This window comes from Thamnophis sirtalis, unplaced genomic scaffold, assembly GCF_051295495.1.
Source record: "Thamnophis sirtalis isolate CommonGarterSnake01/CBP01778 unplaced genomic scaffold, rThaSir2_p1.2 scaffold_5, whole genome shotgun sequence".
In the NCBI taxonomy this organism is placed as follows: Eukaryota; Metazoa; Chordata; class Lepidosauria; order Squamata; family Natricidae; genus Thamnophis; species Thamnophis sirtalis.
Genome location: NW_028261385.1, coordinates 100,262,645 through 100,287,500, shown reverse-complemented (window position 1 = coordinate 100,287,500; position 24,856 = coordinate 100,262,645). Strand labels below are relative to the sequence as shown.

Here is a 24,856-nt window from a genome sequence, read left to right as displayed (position 1 = left end):
TTGATTTAGAAAGTAGTGTTTGATGCATCAAATTTATTAGTTTTAGGTTAATGTATAAGAAACTAATCACTCCAGAATTTAAAGCTATGGAGTCTTAATTTTATGAACCTCATGAAGCCTATGCCAGAAACATGGAATTTTGTATCACACAGGTGAACTTTATCCTACAGTTTTAAATAGTTTTCTGTACAGGTTTATTGAAGAGATGCTTCTAATATTAGTTAATCCTAATATTTGATTGTCCAAAATATTTAGTTGTTAGCTTATATATTGTTGTTCTACTGTTCTAGTACATCTTTATCCAAAGATATCAGAATTGACGTCCAAGTGTTAACCTTCTTGTTTCTCCTCTATTCTTTCGTCATAATTGTGAGGGAGGTTTAGTTGAGAAAATGTAAGTAGGCTTAGGTCAGCGAGCCTTGTTTTGAAATTATTGTAAAAAATTGTAATAAAACTCTGAAGTCAGATTATCAATCAATATTTGCTACATAGTTGATATTCTTATTGGAACTTATTAGTTACCAAAAATAAGATATTTTGGTATCTTATATTTTTCTTTAAGTTTCTATTACCTGCTTCTTCCAGGGAACATAAGATACAACATATATTATGTTTTCTTACCACAATCTAATGAGGTAATTTGGGCTAAATATTAAAAGATTTTTCCAAAAATAGCATATGAATGAGGAATTGAATGTAGAACTATATTATTGAGCTGTGTCATTATTTAATATGCAACATCATGATTTGCCAGATTCAATTCACTTAATTTATTTCATTCTTAACTTTTTGCCTCCATCATATCTGCTTGCCTTGAACTTAATCGGTTGCTTGTTTTTTCTAAAGTTTTCTCAGAAAAGTTCCCACAAGTTATTTGTTACAAATCTCCAGTGTTGCATAAATTAATTCAGAAGTTTTGAATATTTTCATATTAGTAATAAGTTTGTATTCCTCTTTCCATATTGTTTTTCCTCTTCAATTCAATCACACCGTAGAAACCAAAGATTTTGTAAGAATCTATAATGTATTTGTACTGTAGTAGAGTGTAAAGAAGATAACTGCATTACTCAGTACTCAAATGGCTTGCCAACTGGCAATATTCATCACAGAACCAGTTGTCTGGCCTCTGACCCATCTGCTAAGTTCAGCTTGACCTTCACTCTTGCTACTAAGTTATCTGAGAAGAAAAGGACCATCTGGCAACTTTGATCTGATTATTCTGATTATGTTATGTTACTTTTGCCCCAGAAGAAAATACAAATGCAGATTTTTGTGATCAGAGAAATACAGGAATAAAAGTATATATTCATAGTATATAGCTAGTTTAAAAATAGAAATTACCATAGCTGTTCAAAATATAAAACTTGTCCCATTTGATTATTTATAGCCCTCCTGTTAGACGCCAGAGAGCAAGAAGAGATCGACTGTCTCGACATAATTCCATTAGTCAAGATGAAAACTACCATCTTCCTTATGGACAGCAACAAGCAATAGAAGAACCACGAGCCTTTCACCCACCAAATGTGTCTCCCCGTATGTTGCACCCAGCTGCTCATCCGCCACAGCAGAATGCAGTCATGGTTGACATCCATGAACAGGTATGGGAAAAGATAGAAAAATAGTCTCCAAGTTTCTTATGACTAACACTTTTTAAATTGTTAATGTTTTCAATTACCTGGGTATATTCGGAGGACTCGTCCCCTTTCATTCTGTATGAATCATTCTTGTTTGTGCCGCTGTCTGTTCTGAACAACTGTGTGTCTGCATTAATAGAACCTGATTTAACAAGGTAGTCACACTTAAGTGAACTCTGTTTGGAAGGCCAGAACTTTGCCTTATTTCTCTAGGAATGCAATGGTCTTTCTTTGATTTCAAATGAATTTTCATAATTTATACTGCAGCATGGTACAGTGTAGGAATTACTAGCGGATGCTCTGAAAATACCAAATTTTCTAAAAAGAAGGAGAAATTAATCCATATTAAATGGTTAAATTATATTTAGACATTCCTTTTAACTATTCAGATAGCAGAAAAAGCAATAGGAATTGCTCAGTGTCCTCTTTTGTTACATTGTGATAGATTAACATATTATTATCGTACAACTTGATGTGTTATGTCTCAAGAATGACATACCAGTCATACTTCTGTAATCACGAAGGTCTTCTCAAAGAAATCCTGCTTATACTTAAAAGCTGCAATAGAGTACAGTGTAGAGTTTTGCAGCTTTCATGTGGATGGACTGGGCTGCCAGAAGGCATATTGATGTTCATATGCAGCAGTAACTATTTTTAGTTTGCGTACACAATACAACATGATATTTAGATCTGGACTGAAAGTGCTTAGATGTGAGTTAGCCAGAAGGTTGATTAGGGTCTATTACTTAATCTTTGATCTGCCAGTGAATCAACAAGGATTTCAGTGCCACAATTATACAAGAAATAATGACAATTGGCTGAATGTTCCTAATGTTGGTATGGGAGTTGTACACTTCAACTATTTCAAATAATTGAAACAAAGGAAGAATAATGTCTTTCTATTCTTTTCTGTTACTAAATTGTTTCTGTCCTTTTTCATATAGTACAGTAGTCCTCAACTTAAAACATAATAGGGATCAGAATTTCTGTTGCTAAAGAAGTCAGCAGTTTAATGAGTCTTGTCTTATTTTGTAACCTTTTTTGCTATGTTATTAAATAAATCACTGCAGTTGTTAAGTGAATCATGGTTGTTAAGCAAATCCACCTTCCTCCATTGACTTTGCATGGCATAAGTTGGCTGCAAATGATAATGGGTTTGCCTTATGACCATCACATTCGCTTAACAACTACTGCAAAAAAAAAAAAGATACTAAAATCAGACAGAGTTACCTAATTACCCACTTAACAACCAGCATGACTTACAAGCTATAATTCTGGGCTCAATTACCCTGTTTCCCCGAAAGTGAAAATAAGACCTCCCTGTATAATAAGCCCAGTTGGGCTTTTGAGTGCATGTGCTAAAATAAGCCCTCCCCTGAAAATAAGCTCTCCCCTGAAATATTTAACCACATGTGCAGCCAGTCCTCACCATTTCTTGGGGGGAAGGGGGAAAACATGCCCCATATACCCCACATGCACCTGCCATCCATGCAGAACAGCTTCATGGAGGCCGCTCCCACAAACCCTAGCTACCGTGCCCCTTCTCTTAGTGGCACCTGCAGAAAGAGCTGCAGGCCCAGTGACACTAGGACTGGCAAGAGTGTGCCAGAAACAGAGACAGAACTTCTGGCCCTCTCTGGATCAGTTGATCCTTGGGCTCTGGGTCGAGGTTAAGGGGCCTCTTGCACCTCAAAAGACCTCCCCAAAAATAAAGCACTTATCTTATTTTTGGGAAAACATGGTACAGTTGTAAATCAGCTACCACCTTGCCTAGTTATCTACATTCCTCAGAATCTCTTCCCCCTTGTAAGGTTTTTGGTTCTTTGATGAGAAATATATTATCCATCAGGTTTTGAATGCACCTTTCCATCTTGTGCTCTGGAAGATCATGAAAATCATTCTTTTCTCATCAGCTTTTGGATCCACTTGATTGATGCTTATGTATGTGTGTACATTTCATTGAACTTTGTTTTACTACTTACATTATCCTGGTTGAGTCTTAATTTTTGTACACTTTTGTAAGTGTACAAATTGTACACTTGTAGTTGTAAAATTGTGGTAGTTAATAGCTCTGTTAAACAAACAATATTACAGAGGCTGATTTTCTACAGCAAATTATAGGGGCATTTGTGTTGTTGAAGTGTATTCCAGTAGACAGATACAAGGCTACAGGTTTAATTTAATCTGAATCTGATATTTCAAAGTTCAGTTCCACATACGATCAGAAGATTATACAGTTTAAATAGGAGCAATATTATAAAAAAGAGTTGTAAGTGAGCACACCAATGTGAGTTCACTGTGTATTAATGCATGTCTGGATGTAAGGTAAAAGAGATTTTTGCAATGCTGAGAGTAAAAGAATCCCTGTTTTAGCTGTCGCTGCAGTTGCCTTGATGCAATTACAAAGAGATGGATTTTGATGGTTCTTTATTATGAAAATACATTTTCTTACATATTTTACTGCTGCCAAATAAATAGTCTTGGACTTACTATCATAATTGAGCTGAACATTTGTTACTGAGAAATTTGTTAAGTGAACTTTGCCCCATTTTATGACTTGTCTTGCCACATTTGTTAAGTGAATCAGTGCAGTTGTTAAGTTAGTAATACAATTGTTAAGTGAATTGCCTTTGCTTGTCGGAAGGTTGCAAAAGAGGGTCACATGACCCCTGGACACTGCAATGATCATAAATATGAACCAGTTGTCAAACATTCAAATGTAAATCATGTGACTATGGGGATGCTGCAACAGTCATAAGTGTGAAAAATTGACATAGGCCATTTTTTTCAGTGCCATTGTAACTTTGAATGGTGACTAAATGAATTATTGTAAGTCAAGGATTATCTGTACTAAGTTGATAATAGCTGGTAAGTGATTCTCAAACCTCCTAAAGTGCTTTGGTGGAAAACCACAATCTCAATGACTTCAGAGTTTCCTGCTATTTTGGTCCTTGTATATTGATCCAGATTCTCCTTGTCCTTAGATTCACCAGGGCACAGTCCCTGTTTCATATACAGTGACAACAGTAGCCCCACATGGGATACCACTTTGCACAGGCCAGCACATACCAGCTTGCAATACGCAGCAGGTCCCAGGGTGTTCTGTGGTTTTCAGTGGGCAGCACCTTCCTGTCTGCAGTGTGCCTCCTCCAGTAAGTAGTTCTTTAATTTTAATTTTGGAATAATTGAAAATAATTGGAAGAGCAGACAGCTTTAAAAGAATGTATTTATACCTGAATTGTATGATTATCTATAAATATAAATAACTAAAATTAAATTTTAGTGATATTTAACTTGCATGTTAAAAAGTTAAGTTTTTTGTAATAGTGCATCATCATGTATTTAAATGACTGTTAAACTGTTTATTTCACAAACTTAATTACTTCAAGAGTAGAATATTGGCTCTGTTCTCCTTGATATTTTTGAACATTACTTCCATAAAGTAGTTTGTGTACAAAGTTTGAAAATACCTGTTTTATCTTGCTATTAGTAATAATTGTTGTAGTACCCATCCCACCTTTCCTTTTATGTTTATTGAAGGTGGTGAACATTCCCAATAATTCTGTCTACTGTTTCCCCTACAACATGAGTGTCAAACTCACGGCATCCCATTGCTGTCACATGATGTATTGGGCCTTTTTTCCTTTTGTGGAGCTGGGGTGGGCGTGGCCTGCATGTGATGCATCCAGCCCATGGGCTGCCAGTTTGACACCCCTGCCCTCAACACTTCTGTGAGGTGGGTTGAGCTGAGAGAAAGTGATTAGCCCAAAGTTACCCAGCCAGGTTCCATGTCTAAGGAAGGCTTTAGTTACTACTTTTAACAATTTTGGCTCAGAGAATTCTTTCAGAACTGTTATTTTAAAGTTCAAATAAAATGCCTTTCCTATATTTGACATTCTAGGCAGATTTTTTTTAAATAAATTATCCTCCCTTTCTCAGGTACTACTACTCTGAATAGTTAATAACCTAATAGTAAAAAATACATCATTGCATATATATTGAATTGACTTTCTGACATACAGCCCAGTGGCAATGAAAGAGCTTATAAATCTTATGCTAGTATCCAGAATTCCTACAGAAGAAACCTAACATTGCTTAAGCTTGATTTAAGATTCCAAATAATAGCATTGTAGTAAATTCTCCATTTGACATAGATGGAGTTTACATAGTTTTTAATTAAGTAATTGTTTAATTTCTAAACTATTGGAGTTATGTAATTCCTTAGAAAAGTTTAATTCTGCCATTCCAGTAAGTTATTTCTTCTTAATTTGCATAATTAATGTTGCTTTCATTAATAAAAGGGAAATAATCTATACTGTTGCAATAATATTTGTAAAATAAATACAGCTTTATTTTATCTTATTTCTTTATAAACATAAGCATCCGAATATTGTATGTTACATAAGGTTGTATATGTTTATCTTTTGCAGATGCTTCAAGCTTGTTCTGTTCAACATTTGCCAGTTCCATATGCAGCTTTCCCACCCCTCATTTCTAGTGATCCATTTCTCTTACATCCTCCACACCTCTCCCCACACCATGCTCCACATTTGCCACCTCCAGGCCAGTTTGTTCCTTTTCAGACACAGCAATCGCGATCGGTAGGTGTTCCTTTTTTGAAAATCTAGTAATACATTTTGGAATATTGTATTTAAGATAATCATGTTTCGATAACTGGCTACCAAAGATTGTTCCACTATTAAATTGAAAAATTCCATGAGTAAATTCTTGTGATATGCAAAACCTGTGATATACAAAAGCAATCTAGCTTTAATCATGTTGTCCAAGATTGATAGAGGAACAGAATAAAAAATGAACTTTTCAGTTTGTATTGTGGCACTGGATTTCCTATCTAATGTGGAAAGAATAAATGAAAGGTACTAATGCTGTTTAAATAACCACTGGGGGTTCAGTTTTGAATTTAACTGCAGTTTCAGATTTAAGAATATAGCTCTGCTTCAGTAAAATCCCTTTACATCTTTTGTTATTCACACAGGGATTGTTAAAAAATAAAGCTTAAATATATATTTTTAGTCTCACTGTAATAGTGAAATATCTCCTGGTGCTTTTCAGAAGTATTCAGACCAAGTTTCAAAAGAGTCTTCAGGGGCAGGGATCCAAAATTGAGGTGACAATGGCTAGCAAATGAAGCCCGTTGTTACTAAAATGCTAGATTGCCTATGCCAAGAAGGCTGTTAATTTGGCAGTATAATATAAAATCATCTGTTCATCTTTGCTTTAGTTTTTCATGCTGCTGCCCAGAAAAAAATTGTAATTTTCTAACTTAGACTATGGTGGTAGTTCATGTAACACAAGGTTTTCCTGAAAAAGAATTAGGCAACTTGTGGTTTGCATATGGTCTCCTTGGCATCTCATCCTAGAAAATTCTGAGATTAAACTTGGAATTTGATATTAGGTTAGCTATTTCTTGATGTGAAAATGCTCAGAGAAGAATGGAGTTATGCATACAAGCCAAAGGTACTTAATCTTCCATGTCCCACAAAACCTCAAAATTACAAAAATGTGAATTTTATGCTTGTCAGTTTAAAGATTCAACCTGCAAAACATTCCCCTTATTCTTTTCTAAGGTGCTTTGCTTAGTTAAAAGTTTGAGTGAACACTCTTGGAGCTATCTTACAAAACAGTGCAATCCAGTAAAGTTATGACAATCGTGTTGTTTTATTTTGTCCTGTTTCATAGCTCCTTCTCAGCACAGCAGCTACACAGCAATTTCTTCTGGCTTCAGCAGATACTGGTGGACAATTGTTTAGAGTTGCTGTGAAGTAATGCTCTTCTTTGGCTTATCAGTTTTCTGCAACAATCCATGCCAAGTTTGGGTGGGGGGAGGGTAGGGGTGGAGTTAAAAGCTTATCAATTGTACAGTATTAGAAAAAAGTTTGTTCATAAATACTGTATAATAAGTAGCAACCATGGTAAATCAGACTACAAATTAATTACATTTTATACTGTTTAGCATCATAATGAATGCTTTGAAATAAGTAAGATTAATTTCAAGCAATACATTCTGTGTCTTCAGCACTACTCTGAAAACAGTATAAATGTCCATTGTCCGTTTGTTTAATTAGCCAACTAACCATATATTTAAAATGTTAAATATAATATGATGTTTCTCTTTTCTTTTTCCTTAGCCTCTCCAAAGGATAGAAAATGAAGTAGAGTTACTTGGAGATCATCTTCCTGTAGGAGGTTTTACCACCTATCCACCTTCAGCCCATCCACCAACATTGCCTCCCTCAACTCCCCTTCAGTTCCTAGCGCATGACCCTTTACATCAAGAGATGTCATTTGGAGTAGTAAGTGATGTTTGCCAATATACTGTCAAAATTTGATAAAAACCTTTTGTTTTAGCTTTTTAATGCACATTTTGGTCACATTTATTCAATTTCTAATAGCTGCCCATCTCAATCGATGACTCTGGGCACTCAGTTTAAAAAAACATAGTACAATTAAACTATTTTAACACAAAAAAACATAAAAAAATCCAAAACACATAAACACATTAGCCGAGATACATGACCAATTAAAAATAAAGTCAGGAAATGGAGTCCTTACCATATTTGGCACCCCAGGCTCAGGAACACAGCCAGGTATTTAGAGCTTTTATGAAAGGCTAACAAGGTTTGGGCCATTCTAATCTTGAGGGGGAGGATATTCCACAGAGCTTGGGCTACTACAGATCAGCAATAGCACTTATATAGCGATTCCTGTTGCTTTACAGCTCTCTCTAAGTGGTTTACAGACTGAGCATATTGCTCCCAATAATCTGGGTCCTCATTTTACCAACCTATGAAGGATGGAAGGCTAAGTCAACCTTGAGCCGGTCAGGATCAAAGGAATTGAACTCCTGGCAGAGAGCAGAGCTAGCCTGCAATACTGCATTCTAACCTCTGCACCACCATGACTCATGACAAGGCCTGTCTTCTAGTCCCTGCCAACCATCACTCTTTGGCTAATAAGATCTGCAGCATGCCCAATCTGCTAGATTGAATTGGACGGGTAGAGACTCTTGAAAATTGTATCGTGTGAAGTATTTACTTGTCATGTTTATATATCATAAATCAATTATGATTCCTTCAGGGGATACATTAGGGAACAAAATAGCAAACAAAAATACACCCAATTTAAACTAGCAGCAACACTGTTTCTCATGACATAACTCTAGAATTTAGAGAAAACTATCCAAGGTGCTATGGATCTAACTTTGTGGAGTAGTTGAAAATCTATTGTATTCTGTTGGGCCATCAAGGAGAAATAATGCCTCTGGGCTCTCACTTATCTCACAAAATTTGGGACCACGAATTGGAGGCCAGCCATCTAATTGGGCTGAATACAAAGGATGTGGCATTTGCATGCAAAAGAGACTGCTCAGAAGATAATCTGGGAACTGGATTTTACAGAGTTTTCAAAGTTAAACCAGGTGCTTTAGAAACATCATAGGCACTACATTGGTTGCAATGTAGTGCCTACAGTATAGATGGTATATAATTATGGATGCTTTTCCCCTTTTCCATGAAGACTACTGCATTATGTATCAATTGCAGTTCCCTAGCAATGTTTAAAGATCCCATTTGAATACATTGCTGTAGTTTAGTCATGATGAAAGTGTGAGTTATTTTTACAGTGCTTTTACTGCAGGAAAAAAACGTGATAAAAAATACTTTGAATGTAAAACCTTTTTTTAGTGCCATGTATGACTGATTTCATTTAATAACTGACCATACTTTTAAAACACTTTGCTTTGTTTCTTTTAGCCTTATCCACCCTTTATGCCTCGAAGACTCACAGGGCGCAGTCGATATCGATCTCAGCAACCAATTCCGCCTCCCCCTTACCATCCCAGCCTATTGCCATATGTGCTGTAAGTTTGACATCTATTTTTATAAATTTAAGGTGGATGACACTTTTTTGCTAAAAGGCAAAGGTAGTCTTCAATCATGTGTTAAGCAACCATTTGAAATTACAAAGAGACTAAATGAATGGTGGTCATGACCAGTCATTCCTGCATCCTGGTGCAAAATCTGGGCACTTAGCAATCAGCTCACACTTAAAACTGGTTTCAACTCCCCATTATCATGCAATTGCTATTTGCAATTTTCCATGCTGGCTTCCCCTAAAAATCAGAGGGGAAGCTGACAGGAAAGGTTGCAAGGCATTAGAGTAAGTTTCCCCATACATGCATCTTCCCCAGCCCCTTCATTGGCCACTTGAACACCATTGTATTAACTCTCTAGGCTTCTCTGTGTCTCCTTCCGTGCTCTCACACTTTCTCTGCAATTTAATCTTGTATTACTTCATGTCTTCCCCCACCTGGCAGCAGCCACTTACCTTCCTGCTGGCCTGCTTAGAAACTACTTGGGATTTACAGCTTCCTGTCAGCTTCCCCACTGATTTTGTTGGGGGCTGGCAGAAAGTTGTCTTGTCTAATAACCATGGAATTTGGTTAATAACAACAATCCCAACTTCAGGAATTGCCATTGCTAGGTGATGCAGTTGTGCTTTATGATTGTATTGCTTAGCAATAGGAATTCTTGTCCCAATTGCCATCCTAAATCGAGGACTACTTCTGTTTCATTAATCCCCAGAAAATACATGATGTTTTAATGCAAACACCCTACAGAAAGCATTACATATTGTCATGGAAACTATTTTAATCTCTGTGTATTAGACCTAGTATCCATGCAAATGTACTGCTATGCTACTATTCTTGTGCTGATCTCTTTCTTTGCATTCAGGTGAATAAGAAAACTTTCTAGATCATGAATGAGTAAATGTTTTACTTTACATCCCAAATAATGAGCTTATAGTGAACAAAGTATAGAAATAATTTTCCAAATGTATTGAAGGCACAAAGTTCCCCACTCTGTTGCAAGATTGTATAAAATCTCTAATTTAGACATAGAATTTTAAGTTTTTGGAATATGGTAGCTCTGCAAATCTCACACAGAAGATTTTAGGAAGGTTTTTTAATGTGCACATTGGTAGTTATCAGTAAGAAATTACAGCAACTGAATGAGCTGCTTTTGGTGGCTAGTGGAAGCTGGAGAAGTGAGGCTAGGTATAAAGCAAAGTGGCTAAGACGCTGAGCTTGTATATCAGAATGGTCGTCAGTTCGGTGGTTCAAATCCCCAGCACCGCGTAATGGATTGAGCTCCCATTACTTGTTCCAGCTTCTGTCAACCTGGCAGTTTGAAAGTATGTAAAAATGCAAGTAGAAAAATAGGAACCACCTTTGATGGAAAGGTAACAGCGTTCCATGCGCCTTTGGCGTTTAGTCATGCCGGCCACATGACCACAGAAACATCTTTGGACAGCACTGGCTCTTTCGCTTTGAAACGGGGATGAGCACTGTCCCCTGGAGTTGGGAACGACTAGCACATATGTGCAAGGTGAACCTTTACCTTTAAAGTATGTCTTAAGAGTGCCGTATCGGTGCTATTGAACTTTCTGGAGAATGTATAGCACCTAGCAATGAATATATTATAATCTTTTGGTTGCTTTCATTTTTCTTACTTTGTATAGAAATATATTGTGTTAGTTTCCTTCTTAGTGTTATTTTTCCATATTTCAGCATGGTCTCTAGTTTTCCTATTTTAAACCCAGTCTCCAGTATGCTTTCCTTATGGTTCCTCCATAAGAGAGATAAATGCTTCCTGTTCTTGTTGAAAGACCAATTCTTAGTTTTTGTTTTTGGAGTCCTATTGAAGCTTGATTTCATGCTTTTTTTATTTCACCTATAAGACATCATATTTCTTGTTTTTAGTTGTAACATTTGTTAGTAGCATTAGACTGTCTTCAAGCTCTCACTCATGTTTTGCCTTGGAGAAAGTAAGAAATATCAAAAGTAAATAAGAATCATTTTATTCTCTCAATCAAAAAAAGAAAAAATGCTGCTGCTCTTCTGAGTATTCTGGGCACACCAGAGGAAAAGAGGAAATTGGTAGACAGACAGACACACACACACACACACACAAACGACTGGCAAGTAAACCAAACTAATTTGATATATGAAGCCTTTATGTGAAATACAAAATCTACTACTTGATCATGTTACAACATTATAGGTAGTCCTTGACTTACAACAGTTCGTGTAGACTGTTCAAAGTTATAACAGTACTGAAAAAAGTGATTTATGACTGTTTTCTACACTTACAACCGTTGCAGCATCCCCCATGGTCACGTGATCATAATTCAGATGCTTCGCAATTGAGTGATGGTTGCAGTACCATATCATCTTTTGCGACTTCTGAAAAGCAAAGTCAATGGGGAAGCCAGATTCACTTAACGACCATGTTATTAACTTATCAGCTGAAATGATTAAGTTAACAACTGTGGCAGGAAAGCTTGTAAAATGGGGCAAAATTCAGTTTAAATTATCTCACTTAACAACAGAAAGTTTGAGCTCATTTGTAGTAATAACTTGAGGGTTATCTCTATATGTTTTAGATTAGTTTTTGGCTTTGAACAATACTTTTCTTCTACTCCCTAATTTGTATTAATTGAGGAAGTAGGAGTTGTCCAAGCCCACTACTGTTGAGTGTAGAAATGGTTGTAGTGAATAAGAATTTTTCTAGTGAAATAAGCTTTTATTCTAAGCTTTTAATCCTTTACTTTTGTGCATTATGTTTTTTATATTTGTTTTACTGTAATTTTAACAAATATTGGTTGAAAAATATGGATTAAAAAGTATTTTATTTTTGGAATAATAATAACCCCATCCCTCTTTCATAGATCAATGCTTCCTGTGCCACCTGCCGTTGGGCCAGCCTTCAGTTTTGAGCTGGATGTAGAAGATGGTGAAGTAGAAAACTATGAGGTTGGTTAGCAATAAATAAGCATGTGAAGTATAGTCATGAGGATTTAATTAATTTTTTTTTTAAATTCTCAAGATGTTAGATTAGTTGTAATTGGTGCTAGAAGGCAGTTTACACAATAGCAATTTTTACCTATTATCAGCCAGCTCTCCTTAACACTGTGCAGAAGTCAGAATGATTGTACTGTGAGGGAGGGAAAGTCTAAAATTGTGTGGAAGAATTTCATAGAGCATGTTAGCAATTCTCCTTATGCATAATACCTTTGAAACATCCTCTTTCATGCCACTGTTTTTAGAGGTGATTTTTTAAAAATGCATCCTTGGATGAAAACCATAAAGTGGTGAATGTCTTTGTTTGGGATAGAAAAAATATATTAATTCCATAAAGCTAGTTAATGTGTAAGAATATATCTACACAGATGGATTCCTAAGATCTGTTCATTTTGAATTTAACTGCCAAGTAAGAATTGTTTCCCATATGTGTTTGTGTGTGTGTCTGTGTGTGTGTTTATGTATGTATGTATGTATGTATGTATGTATGTGTTTGCGATGAGGAAGGAACCAGAATAAACAATCGATATGCAAAACCAGAATTATCTGATATACATACATACATACATACATACATGCATACATACATACATACATACATACATACATACATAGTATGTCATTCAGATAATTCTGGTTTTACATATCATAGATTGTTTATTCTGGTTCCTTCCTCATTGCAAACTAATTATGATATGAAAAGTCCAAAGGGTTGAACTAAACACTACTTCTCTCACAGGCACTGCTGAACTTGGCAGAAAGACTGGGTGAGGCCAAACCAAGGGGATTGACAAAAGCAGATATTGAACAACTTCCGTCTTATAGGTTCAACCCAAATAACCATCAGTCAGAACAGACTTTGTAAGTTTTTCATACTTTCATTGAACATTTAGTATGAAGGCATGTTATCTTGTTGCTGGAGTCTTACACAGAAGCACCTCTAGGCTTAAAATTACTTCCCAGCTTATATATAGGTTGATCATTGGTTTTGAGGCTTTCTCAGTTTTCAGTTAAAATCCTTATTAACCATTGAACTAAAATCTTAAGCATAAGGCATTAACATTTTAATTCTGGCTCACAATGTTTTAGATTTCAGAAGGGGCACATTTTCTATCTTGCTGCCATCTACTATACCGGAATTGTACTAGAACAGAAGAAAATTAGGTGGAGGAAAGGCTATTCCTATAAGATGAGAAGTAGCATTTCTGTAACCTCAGAAATTCAGTCAACCTTCCCTTCCTGTAATAATACATTGGTATCTGCCTTTGAAGTATGGAAATTATCAAATTTTGCAATGTAGTTTGTAGTTTGCAATGTAGTCGGGTATAGATTTTCAAGGTGAAAATGTAGCACATAAAAACAGCAAAATAATCATTTTTTCTTGAATTTTTACCTCTGCTCATATATTTTTTTAAAATATCTCTGCCTTATTTTTGTTCCTCCAAAATGATAATAAAAATAAGTAAACATAAATCTGCATTTTGAAAAAAATAAACATATACTCCTCACTGAATCTCTACAATGAGAGTTAGAAATTATATGGAAGATTTAATTTAAAAAAACCTCTATTATTTATCATTCATCACCGTCATACAAAAATTCTAAATAAGAAAAGTAGAAAAAAAGGTTGCTACAAAAGAAATGAAGATTAAATTGAGAATTCAACAATTTAATGTTTGCATGAATTTAGATCAGGGACTTCTAATCTCCTTAAACAGGACTGTAATTTTTAGAATTGATTCAGCTCAGAGTGAAGCCTAAAACCTAGGTTTTTTTTCCCCCAAAATGAAAAAATATAGCAGCCTTTTGGAAAGCATTGCTGTGGTGCAATAATTCATTTTAGAATAATGAGTATAGTAAGACAAGGTATTCATACTTCAGTACCCTAAAACAACGAAAGCAGTGTAGTATTACTTTGAAATGTAAAAGCAAAATGCATTTTGTAAAGATATAATTATAAATGTAATTATATGAATAAATAATACTTATACAGCACTGCTATTTTTTTAAATACCCAAGTGATCTTATATCAAGATGCAGTTCATAAGAATTTAATATGAAGTTAATCAGTGAATTAATGAATTAATAATACATATTTTATATTCCCCAAAACTCTGAATTAAAAAAGTGTTGAGTCATACAACTGCTTTTTTGTTAACAAATTCAAAATGTTAAAGATATATTCACTTCTATGCCGCTCATTTCAAGTAATGAAAATCTACTGTATATTAGATAGATAGAGTTGACCCACTGCTTACCTTCAGTTCTATTTTCATCTACTTGAAAATTGCTGTGGTAATGCATGTGAAATGCTTTACAGTCCAAGCAATATAATAACTAGGAATGTGTAAAACAAGCTGTTCCATGACAAACTGTTCTGCATGCAGAAATGCTGGGTTTGAGTGGTCTTTGCCCACACTGCAACATGCTGGTTGTTTTGTTTCAGGCATGGCACAAAAAGGGACTATTTTGATACAGGCACAAATGTTTCACAGAGGAAGGGAGCAGGAAAAAAGCCAAGGATATTGTCAGCTGAAGTGGGAAGGTGCAAAGAAGATTGAAGGCTGGCATATCAGGGATACTGTATGCTGTACTGGAATATCACAAGTGATGGGGAGAAAAGGAAGGGAGCTGGGAAGATCAGGAGTAGGTGGGCCATTAGGAAGTTGCCACTCTGGGAGTCGCTGATGAAAATGGGAGTTTCTTGCCTGTTTGGATTTTGCTTCATTCAAACCCTGAAACAACAAAAAGATTCCAGTTTCTGTGGAATGGATTTTGACCCCAAGAATGCAGTGGTTTATTCTAAGTAGGAAAGTGAACATTTTTCCCATTTCATGTAGGCCTGCATAAATGACCAATCCTAATAGGTATTATTATTTGCTCATAATTGATATTGAACTGTATTTTTGGAGTTTAAATTTAAAACAAAATCTGACACTGATTCATCAACATGCACTGAAATGTATGGCTTTTTATTTTTAAGCTGCATAGAAAACAGCTTCAAATTTTTGAAGTAAAAAGTTGTTAAATATAATTGTTGCTTTTGTTCAGTAAACTATCTTGCAATGTTCTTTTTTAGGTGTGTAGTATGCATGTGTGACTTTGAGTCAAGGCAACTGCTTAGAGTTTTACCATGTAACCATGAGTTCCATGCCAAGTGTGTCGACAAATGGCTTAAGGTAATGTTATTTTAAGAAAGAAAGTTGTTTAATCATGTCCATATTGCACACAATAACTTTTCAATAGTCTAGCACAGGGGTGTCAAGCTCAAGGCCCGGGGCCCGGATCCGGCCCACGGAGTGCTTAGATCTGGCCCACGGGGCCACCCTGGAAGCAACAAAGAATCAGCCCATAGTGCCTTTGCCAGCAAAAACGGAGCTTGGAAGGGCCGTGTGTGGCCTTTGCAATCTCTGTTTTTGCTGACAGAAGAGGGTTGCAGGAGGCCGTTGCAGCTGCAAATGGAGCTCAGAAGCCCGTTTTCATTGGCAGAGTGCTCGGGCCACCACAGGCACCCCCGACACAACTGATGTCGAGCTGGCCATGTCCCCCTGGCCCCCAGGTCAAACACAGTCCTGAGGCAGCCCTCAATGAAATTGAGTTTGACATCCCTGGTCTAGCGTGTTCAGAAGCATACTCGATACTTGGAGCAGTAATTATCAAACTGTAGGAATAATTTATTTCTTTAAGATGTGTCTTTTTGTTGAAGAATAGAAAGTGTTATAATCTTTCCTAAAACTATGTTTTAAAAATGTCATTAAATATTTTTAAAAATGTATATTTAAAATTTAGCTGGTGTCGCCAGAAATAGATGTAAGAACAACAGCATTCTTCAAAACATAAGTTCAAGAGGAAATTGGAAATGTCAGATGATGCCTTAAGTTCTATTGTATCACTACAACGGTAAATTCTAAAGAATCCATATACAAAACCTAATGTTCTGCATAGACAAAGTTATTCAGTTTTAATTTCAATGGCCTGTAAAAAAGGTATGTGCATGAAAAAAATTGGAGGAATTTTTAAATAGAATTAGATGTCACCATTCATCCTATTGAAATTGTGCAAGGGCAGAACTTTACCATAGTATCTAAATTGGTATCCTCACTAATGTACATGGCAGTTATATACAGTGGGGCAAAAAAGTATTTAGTCAGCCACCAATTGTGCAAGTTCTCCCACTTAAAAAGATGAGAGAGGCCTGTAATTGACATCATAGGTAGACCTCAACTATGAGAGACAAAATGAGAAAACAAATCCAGACAATCACATTGTCTCATTTGGAAAGAATTTTTTTTGCAAATTATGGTGGAAAATAAATATTTGGTCAATATCAGAAGTTCATCGCAATACTTCGTTATATATCCTTTGTTGGCAATGACAGAGGTCAAACATTTTCTGTAAGTCTTCACAAGGTTGGCACACACTGTTGCTGGTATGTTGGCCCATTCCTCCATGCAGATCTCCTCTAGAGCAGTGATGTTTTGGGGCTGTCGCTGGGCAATACGGACTTTCAACTCCCTCCAAAGGTTTTCTATGGGGTTGAGATCTGGAGACTGGCTAGGCCACTCCAGGACCTTGAAATGCTTCTTACGAAGCCACTCCTTTGTTGCCCAGGCAGTGTGTTTGGGATCATTGTCATGCTGAAAGACCCAAGTTTGCCCTTGGTTGGTTGGTTGGTTGGTTGGTTTATTCGACTTGTATGCCACCCTATTCCTGGAGGGACTCAGGGCGGCTGACAAACCAGAAGGGAAGGGTCACAATACAAAAAAGTAAAAAGACAAAAAACAAACAATACAAAACAATTTTAAAAGTCACAACACGCACAACAATTCGAGTAGAGGTGGAACTCAGGAGCCCCAGGCCTGCTGGAACAGCCAGGTCTTAACGGCTTTTTGGAAAGCCTGAAGGGTGGTGAGGGTCCGAATCTACACGGGGAGATCGTTCCAGAGGGCCGGAGCAGCCACAGAGAAGGCCCTCCTCCGGGTGGTCGACAACCGGCATTGGCCTGCAGATGGAATTTGGAGGAGGCCTAATCTGTGGGATCTGATGGGTCTATGGGAGGTAATTGGCAGAAGGCAGTCTCTCAAGTACCCAGGTCCAATACCATGTAGGGCTTTATAAGTGACGACTAGCACCTTGAAGCATATCCGGAGACCAATAGGCAGCCAGTGCAGCTCACGGAGGATAGATGTAATGTGGGTGTACCGAGGCGCACCCACAATCATTTGTGCGGCTGCATTCTGGACAAGCTGAAGTCTCCGAACACTCTTCAAGGGCTGCCCCATGTAGAGCACATTGCAGTAGTCCAGTCTTGAGGTCACAAGGGCGTGAGTGACTGTTGTAAGAGCCTCCCGGTTCAGGGTGGGACGCAATTGGTGCACCAGGCGTACCTGGGCAAATGCCCCCCTGGTCACAGCCGACAAATGGTGATCTAAAGTCAGCTGCGGATCCAGGAGGACTCCCAAATTGCGAACCCCGTCTGAGGGGCGTATAATTTCACCCCCCAGCCTGAGAGTTGGAATACATAGCCAATTTTTGGGAGGGAAAAACACCAGCCACTCGGTCTTATCAGGATTGAGAGCCAGTTTGTTAACCCCCATCCAGACCCTAACATCCTCCAGGCACTGACACATCACGTCAACCGCTTCACTGAGCTGGCACGGGACGGACAGATACAGTTGAGTATCGTCCGCATACTGGTGATATTTTATCCCGTGCCGTTGAATGATCTTACCCAGCAGCTTCATGTAGATGTTAAACAGGAGGGGGGACAGGACTGAACCCTGCGGCACCCCATAGTTAAGGGGCCTAGGGGTCGACCTCTGCCCTCCAACCAACACTGACTGCGATCTGTCCGAGAGGTAGGAGGCGAACCACCGAAGAACGGTGCTTCCCACCCCCACCTCTCGCAACCGTCGCAGAAGGATACCATGGTCGATGGTATTGAAGGTCGCTGAGAGGTCAAGGAGCACTAGGACGGAGGGGTGGCCCCCGTCCCTGGCTCTCCAGAGATCATCGGTCAGTGCGACCAAAGCAGTTTCTGTGCTGTAGCCAGGCCTGAATCCGGATTGAAAGGAGTCTAGATAATCCTTGCTGATGGAAGGAGGTTTGCACTCAAAATCTCACGATACATGGCCCCATTCATTCTTTCTTGTGCACGGATCAGTTGTCCTGGTCTCTTTGCAGAGAAATAGCCCCAAAGCATGATGTTGTCACCCCCGTGCTTCACAGTAGGTATGGTGTTCTTTGGATGCAACTCAGAATTTTCTCTCCTCCAAACACGACGAGTTGTGTTTCTACCAAACAGTTCTGCTTTGGTTTCATCTGACCATATGACATTCTCCCAATCCTCTTCTGGATCATCCAAATGCTCTCTAGCAAACTTCAGACTGGCCCGGACATGTACTAGCTTAAGCAGGGGGACACGTCTGGCACTGCAGGATCTGAGTCCCTGGTGGCGTAGTGTGTTATTGATGGTAGCCTTTGTTACGTTGGTCCTAGCTCTCTGCAGGTCATTCACTAGGTCCCCCCATGTGGTTCTGGGATTTTTGCTCACCGTTCTTGTGATCATTTTGACCCCACGGGGTGAGATCTTGCGTAGAGCCCCAGATCGAGGGAGATTATCAGAGGTCTTGTATGTCTTCCGTTTTCTAATTATTGCTCCCACAGTTGATTTCTTCATACCAAGCTGCTTGCCTATTGCAGATTTAGTCTTCCCAGCCTGGTGCAGGTCTACAATTTTGTTTCTGGTATCCTTTGACAGCTCTTTGGTCTTCACCATAGTGGAGTTTGGAGTGTGACTGATTGAGGTTGTGGACAGGTGACTTTTATACTGCTAACAAGTTCAAACAGGTGCCATTAATACAGGTAATGAGTGGAGGACAGAGGAGCCTCTTAAAAAAGAAGTTACAGGTCTCCGAGAGAACCAGAAATCTTGCTTGTTTGTAGGTGACCAAATACTTATTTTCCACCATAATTTGCAAAAAAATTCTTTCCAAATCAGACAATGTGATTGTCTGGGTTTGTTTTCTCATTTTGTCTCTCATAGTTGAGGTCTACCTATGCTGTCAATGACAGGCCTCTCTCATCTTTTTAAGTGGGAGAACTTGCACAATTGGTGGCTGACTAAATACTTTTTTGCCCCATTGTATATATTCAACATTTTTATCCTACTTTTTAAAAGAGAAAACAGATTGATTACCTGCAGACTACTGTATACAGAATTTACCAGTTATTTATATTCTATGTATTCATTCATTTAATCAATCAATCATTCATTCTACATCCCCCCCCACCTCACTTAAACAGCTTACAATAAAAAACAGTATAAAAACATAAATAAGAGCAAAGTTAAAAACAAATTTAAAAAGCAAGATTACAGTATTAAAATTTAACAAGTTAATAAGGTGGAGAGGACCCCCCTCATGACAACCATCCCTGGGGTTGCATATCACTCTTTGAAACCAATGCCAATTGGCAGATCCAAGTCTTAACTCTGTTCCTGAAGGCCAAAAAAGAAGGAGGGAATATCTCACCCCCGGGGTAGGGTATTCCAAAGGGGAGAAGCAACAGCAGAGAAGACTTTCTCTGGAATCTACCAGTTTAAATTCTTTAACCTATAAGATCCACAATATCCCTGCATGACTGGGTGGGACAGTACAATACAGTTGGGGTGAGATAATTCCTCAGGTAACTTGACCTGTGTCATGAAGGGCTTTAAAGATGATAACCAACACCTTGAATTGGACTCGGAAACAAACTGGCACTCAAGCTTGTATAACAGAGCTGTTATATACACAACCCTAGGGGTGTCCAAGATGCTTGCACTTTTCATATTTTGAAGCCTTTTTTGTACCATATATTAGAGTGAATATTATAGAAATGTGGTCACTAAGGATTTGCATTTGTGGCATGCATATTCAGTTTTTACTAAGGGTGTCTGTTTTTGAATACTTTTTAATATCCCTGAAGACCTTAGTGATTGTAAGAACTTGGTCTTCCCCTTCTGACCCTGCAGAAAGTTATATTTGCAATTGATCTTTAGGAAGCTTCAGCTAAAAACATTTAGAACAAAAAGTATGTATTGACTCGATTTTAAATATGACTGGTATGACCCTTGAGGTTTGGTATAGTTCTTTCATCTCAGAATTCTGTTACCATACTGAGCAAAGACACGTAATCAGCCACTGAGTCTTGTTAGCACATTTGCTGAAAATGATGCATTCTAATTTTAGGCTGAAATCTTATGTATCCACATAAGGCACAAATGAAAGTAAGAGAGATGATGAAAAATCAAAGGCTACCCTCAAAATCTGTCTCTTTCCCTATCAAGTTCATCCTCCAAATGAATTTCTACATCTGTTGAAAATAATATGTCATTTATTACAGTGAGCAGGGTTTTTTTTCCCCTCAGAAGGGTGTTTCCTATTTTGCAGTCAGTGTAGCCTTCCTTCAGTAAAACCTCTTTTTTGTATTTTAGGCAAATCGTACCTGCCCTATCTGCAGAGCTGATGCTTCAGAAGTGCATCGTGATTCAGAATGACCAGTCTAAGAGCACAATTCTACTTTGGGTGTTCCTAGTCACATGTGTGTATATATATATATGAACTCTCCATTGAACTTAACCCGTGTGGCTTCCAGCCTTCCCTTTACACAAAAGGGTCAATGGACCTTTCTTTGCACTGTGTGATTTAATCAACTATAAAGCTTATAATTAGTCTTCACAATTATGGGATTGTTATACTAACTGTGTGATTGGAACTCCAAAGATATTTTTTTTTCTTTTAGCTTAATTTCGTGTGTGCACTAACATTCCCTGGTTTTTGTGTGATCATTCCGAGTGTTGCTGCGAGATTACAGTGGAACGTGATCTTCTAGCATGTGCTTTTATATAAAAAGTGGTAGCTCCAAACAATATAGCAATCTACCTTATATAGAGCCTTCAAATACTGTGAGTGAGAATAAATGGTGCGGGTGGGTGCGTTGATCGCAGGATGTCTGTTATGTATGCAGGCGAGCAAGAGTTTGGCGATAGCGTGTGAGAGGACTTATATACCAGCATGTACTGAGGATGTATGTGTGTAGTATTAATTATGCTGCAATGTATAATCTTGTGTGTTATTTAAACAGTACTAGTACTGTACACTGGTTTCTTTCCTTGCGTTTGCAGTTGCACACTGAATGCAAAGGGTGCAGCAATTATAGACATTTGATATTTCATCCCCCATGTATTTAATAGTATAAAAGGTCCTTTTTGTTTTTATTCAGATAACTATTATGCTTCCCATTAATTGGGGGTCCTATATCTGTCATTATAGAGCATATTGATTCTTAGTTACAATTAATTAGCCTTAATTTTAGGCTGCTGGAATTTCTACATTTTTTTAAAAAAAAAAACTTGCAGCTCACTGCTAACTGTATAAGGAGTTGCAGCATTGCACAGTCAGGTAGCAATATTAAAAATTCTCAACTGATAACCGAAAAGCTTATTGTCCTCTCTCTTTTTTTAAATTCTTCAAATCAATATTGGTTCTTTTTGATTGAACTTTGGAATACATTGTTTTTAAATTTCAGAGAGTGAAGATAACTTTGTTTTGAGGGTTTTTTTAATTTTTTGTCTTTAAATACAGAAACCGAGAGGATTTTCAAATCTGGTGCAAATGCTTCTTGTATTGTTGGCAATATATTTGCTTAAATATACAGATACACTGGCACTAATTCACATTCCTTGCCATATACAAGCTACCGTATACAATTAAATACCTTTTAAAGAGATTTTTTTCCCCATTTTCAAAGCCTTCAGTTTTGTGAACAAAGTAAACCCTTAGCACTTTCTTAGAGATAGAACATTGTGATTCTCCCATCTTAGCCATGGTACCATGTTCACCTACTGCCTGGCAAGTGTCACAAATGCAGTTTCTAGCTTGCTACCCTGGGTAGCGAGTTTTTGTGTGGATGTTAAAGCATCCTCAGTATTGTATGGATAGTATGAAGAATATTCATGGTCAAGAATGGGCGGGTATACGAAATCAAGAAAAAAAAACTAAATGCTGTGAATATGGAGTTGACCTCCTTTCAACTGCCTTCTGAATAATGTAGTGGCAAAATTGGCATCACTTAACATTCTGGACTTGGTGTTTAACTTTTTTTTACAACAAAGGAAACAGTTGTCTACCCATGGCTACATGATTCTCCAAGAGAAGAACATTTATTTCTGGATTTCATTTATAAGCACCAAAACCTTTGATTGCAACAGCACAAGCGCTGCAGCTATTGCTGCGAGTCAGCTTTCTGGATCTTGTGTGTCTTTTCTGATGCTTTATATGCTGCTATATATTGAATCTCTTTATTCCTCCAGAACAGTGTTGGTTGTGAATCATCCTCCTTTCTCAAAGCTCTGATGACTAATCGCAGTGTGTGGTTCTACAAATTTTTAAAAAGCACAATTCCCACCAACCTTCCTTGTTTCAGATACTGTTTGCCTCTGTTTAGTAACTTAGACGCCTTAGTCTGTCCATAGTGTCAGGAACTGTAATCTGTGTGACAGATTTTACATGTTACAATTTTTCTCTTCAATGTGCTCTAAGAAATTGTCTCAGTGTGTTGAAAAGTTTAAATTATTGCACATGGTAAATTTTATTTTTTTAAGCAAACAAAATCATGGGTTGGGAAGTGGGAGGGAAGCCACACATGTTTTACAGAAACTCTGGATCTTTTTTATATTGCTGGATTTTCAAAAAAAGAAAAAGAAAAAAGAAAAAATTACCACGCAGAATTACCATAATATTACCCTGCTCATTGTCCACTGAGTACCCACTCAGTGTAAACCTTGTTTTGGTAACAGATGTTTTCTGGAACACAGTGAGGCTCATTAGTATCTTAATTCCAAGAAAGGGCTTTCCAGCCCTGCATCTGGATCCAATATTGCAGTGCAGCATCTGTCCCTTGAATCCCTGTTTCGTTTGAAGGACACTGTTGATGGAGGGATAGGACTGCATGAGGGGAACTATTCTGGTAGCATACTCAATTGTTGCACTCTTGTGGCAGATCTTTTTGAATGACTTGTTCGCTTGGGACTCTTGCAAATGTGTGAAGGTTTGCTTCCTGTGGTTAGGTTTGTGTGAGACACATGTGCATGTGTTTTGAACCAACTCAAGCTGGCTGCAGTGGAATTCTGAACCCATTGTGGCTGGCAGATGAGAGGGGGAGATCATTCTTTGCAGTAAACTGCCATGCATTATGCACATTGACACATCTAATTCTATAGCCCTCGATGCCTGACAGCACCTAATTATACTATTGGGTAGCCTCTTCCCCCTTATCCCTACCTCTCCCTAATGGAAAAAAAATAAAGTTGGCTTTATCATGTTGGCACTGCTGGGGTTTTATTTGCATGAATTGTCAACTTAATTTGACCTCCTGGCTTTTTAAAAATAAACGGTATAAAGGCCTTAAGGATATCTCTTAAAGGCCACACCTCTTGGTTTTCTTTTGCAGATTATTTTGTGGAAAGTAATTTCTTTTGTATAAACTTCTTTGTACAGTCTCCAGAATGTGATATTTGTCGCAGCTGTTAACATTTCCACTTCTTGTACTATTTGGGATCTACCAACTCTTAACTTTGCTTTCTAAAAACTCAACAACAACAAAACTGTTATTTGTAGACATCAGAGAACAGTGGTTCTCTCACCTTTGCTCCCTTTGGTACCTTCAGTTACCTCATTTTGGGTTTTTTTTTTTTTTGTGTTGCAGATTTGCTAATGATTATAAAAGCTTATGGATTTTGTTAGAATTATATTTGTCAGATGTTTTCTTTTAAGATCATACTCCATTGTATCATTTAACATGTAGTTTTAAATGTATTATAAATATCTGTAACCAAATCATTTGAAGGCTTGATAAATTTTTAACAAAATTTGTACATTTTTTATGAGAGTTACTAGTAATGCTTTACTAAGTAGTGCAATGAATTTTTATTTTTAATCCCTGTGCCCAATTTTGGAGTTGAGAGGGTTGTTCAGTAATAAATGTATGATGTACACTTGGACAATTTTGTGTTTTTTCTTCTAAACTAGCTCTTTAAAATCTATTAATTGTCTTGAGAACCTCCCCTTTAATTTAAAAATAGAAATAGAGGTTGAACTATGTTCTCTATATCCACATTTATACAGGAAGAAAATTGTTAAAAACTCAGACAATTTTATTCTAATGTAGCATTGATACATCATTTAAAATTTCAGCAACTGAAGGTTTGGAAATGTGCAGTCTCTTTAAAGAATATTGTTTTGAGTATTCACGTGGATTCCTATACAATACAATTAGCAAAGTTGGAAGGGACCTTGGA

General features: G+C 37.4%; 1 protein-coding gene across 11 annotated transcripts in view; it reads left to right on the top strand.

The window, feature by feature from the left end:
- Positions 1 to 24,562, top strand: part of RNF38 (ring finger protein 38) — a 122,397-nt gene extending 97,835 nt beyond the window's left edge. For 9 of the 11 annotated variants that reach the window (XM_087716287.1, XM_087716292.1, XM_087716288.1 and 6 more), the window contains 9 exons: positions 1,388 to 1,598; positions 4,619 to 4,786; positions 6,065 to 6,235; positions 7,784 to 7,948; positions 9,407 to 9,513; positions 12,384 to 12,468; positions 13,256 to 13,377; positions 15,596 to 15,695; positions 20,993 to 24,562. In XM_087716287.1, the coding sequence (XP_087572413.1) occupies positions 1,388 to 1,598; positions 4,619 to 4,786; positions 6,065 to 6,235; positions 7,784 to 7,948; positions 9,407 to 9,513; positions 12,384 to 12,468; positions 13,256 to 13,377; positions 15,596 to 15,695; positions 20,993 to 21,055 (1,192 nt within the window). In that variant the 3' untranslated portion in view covers positions 21,056 to 24,562. Of the gene's footprint in view, positions 1 to 1,387; positions 1,599 to 4,618; positions 4,787 to 6,064; positions 6,236 to 7,783; positions 7,949 to 9,406; positions 9,514 to 12,383; positions 12,469 to 13,255; positions 13,378 to 15,595; positions 15,696 to 16,305; positions 16,417 to 20,992 lie in introns of all 11 variants that reach the window. The other 2 variants (XR_015696756.1, XR_015696757.1) reach the window with 2 other exon arrangements.
- Positions 24,563 to 24,856: the final 294 nt, after the last annotated feature.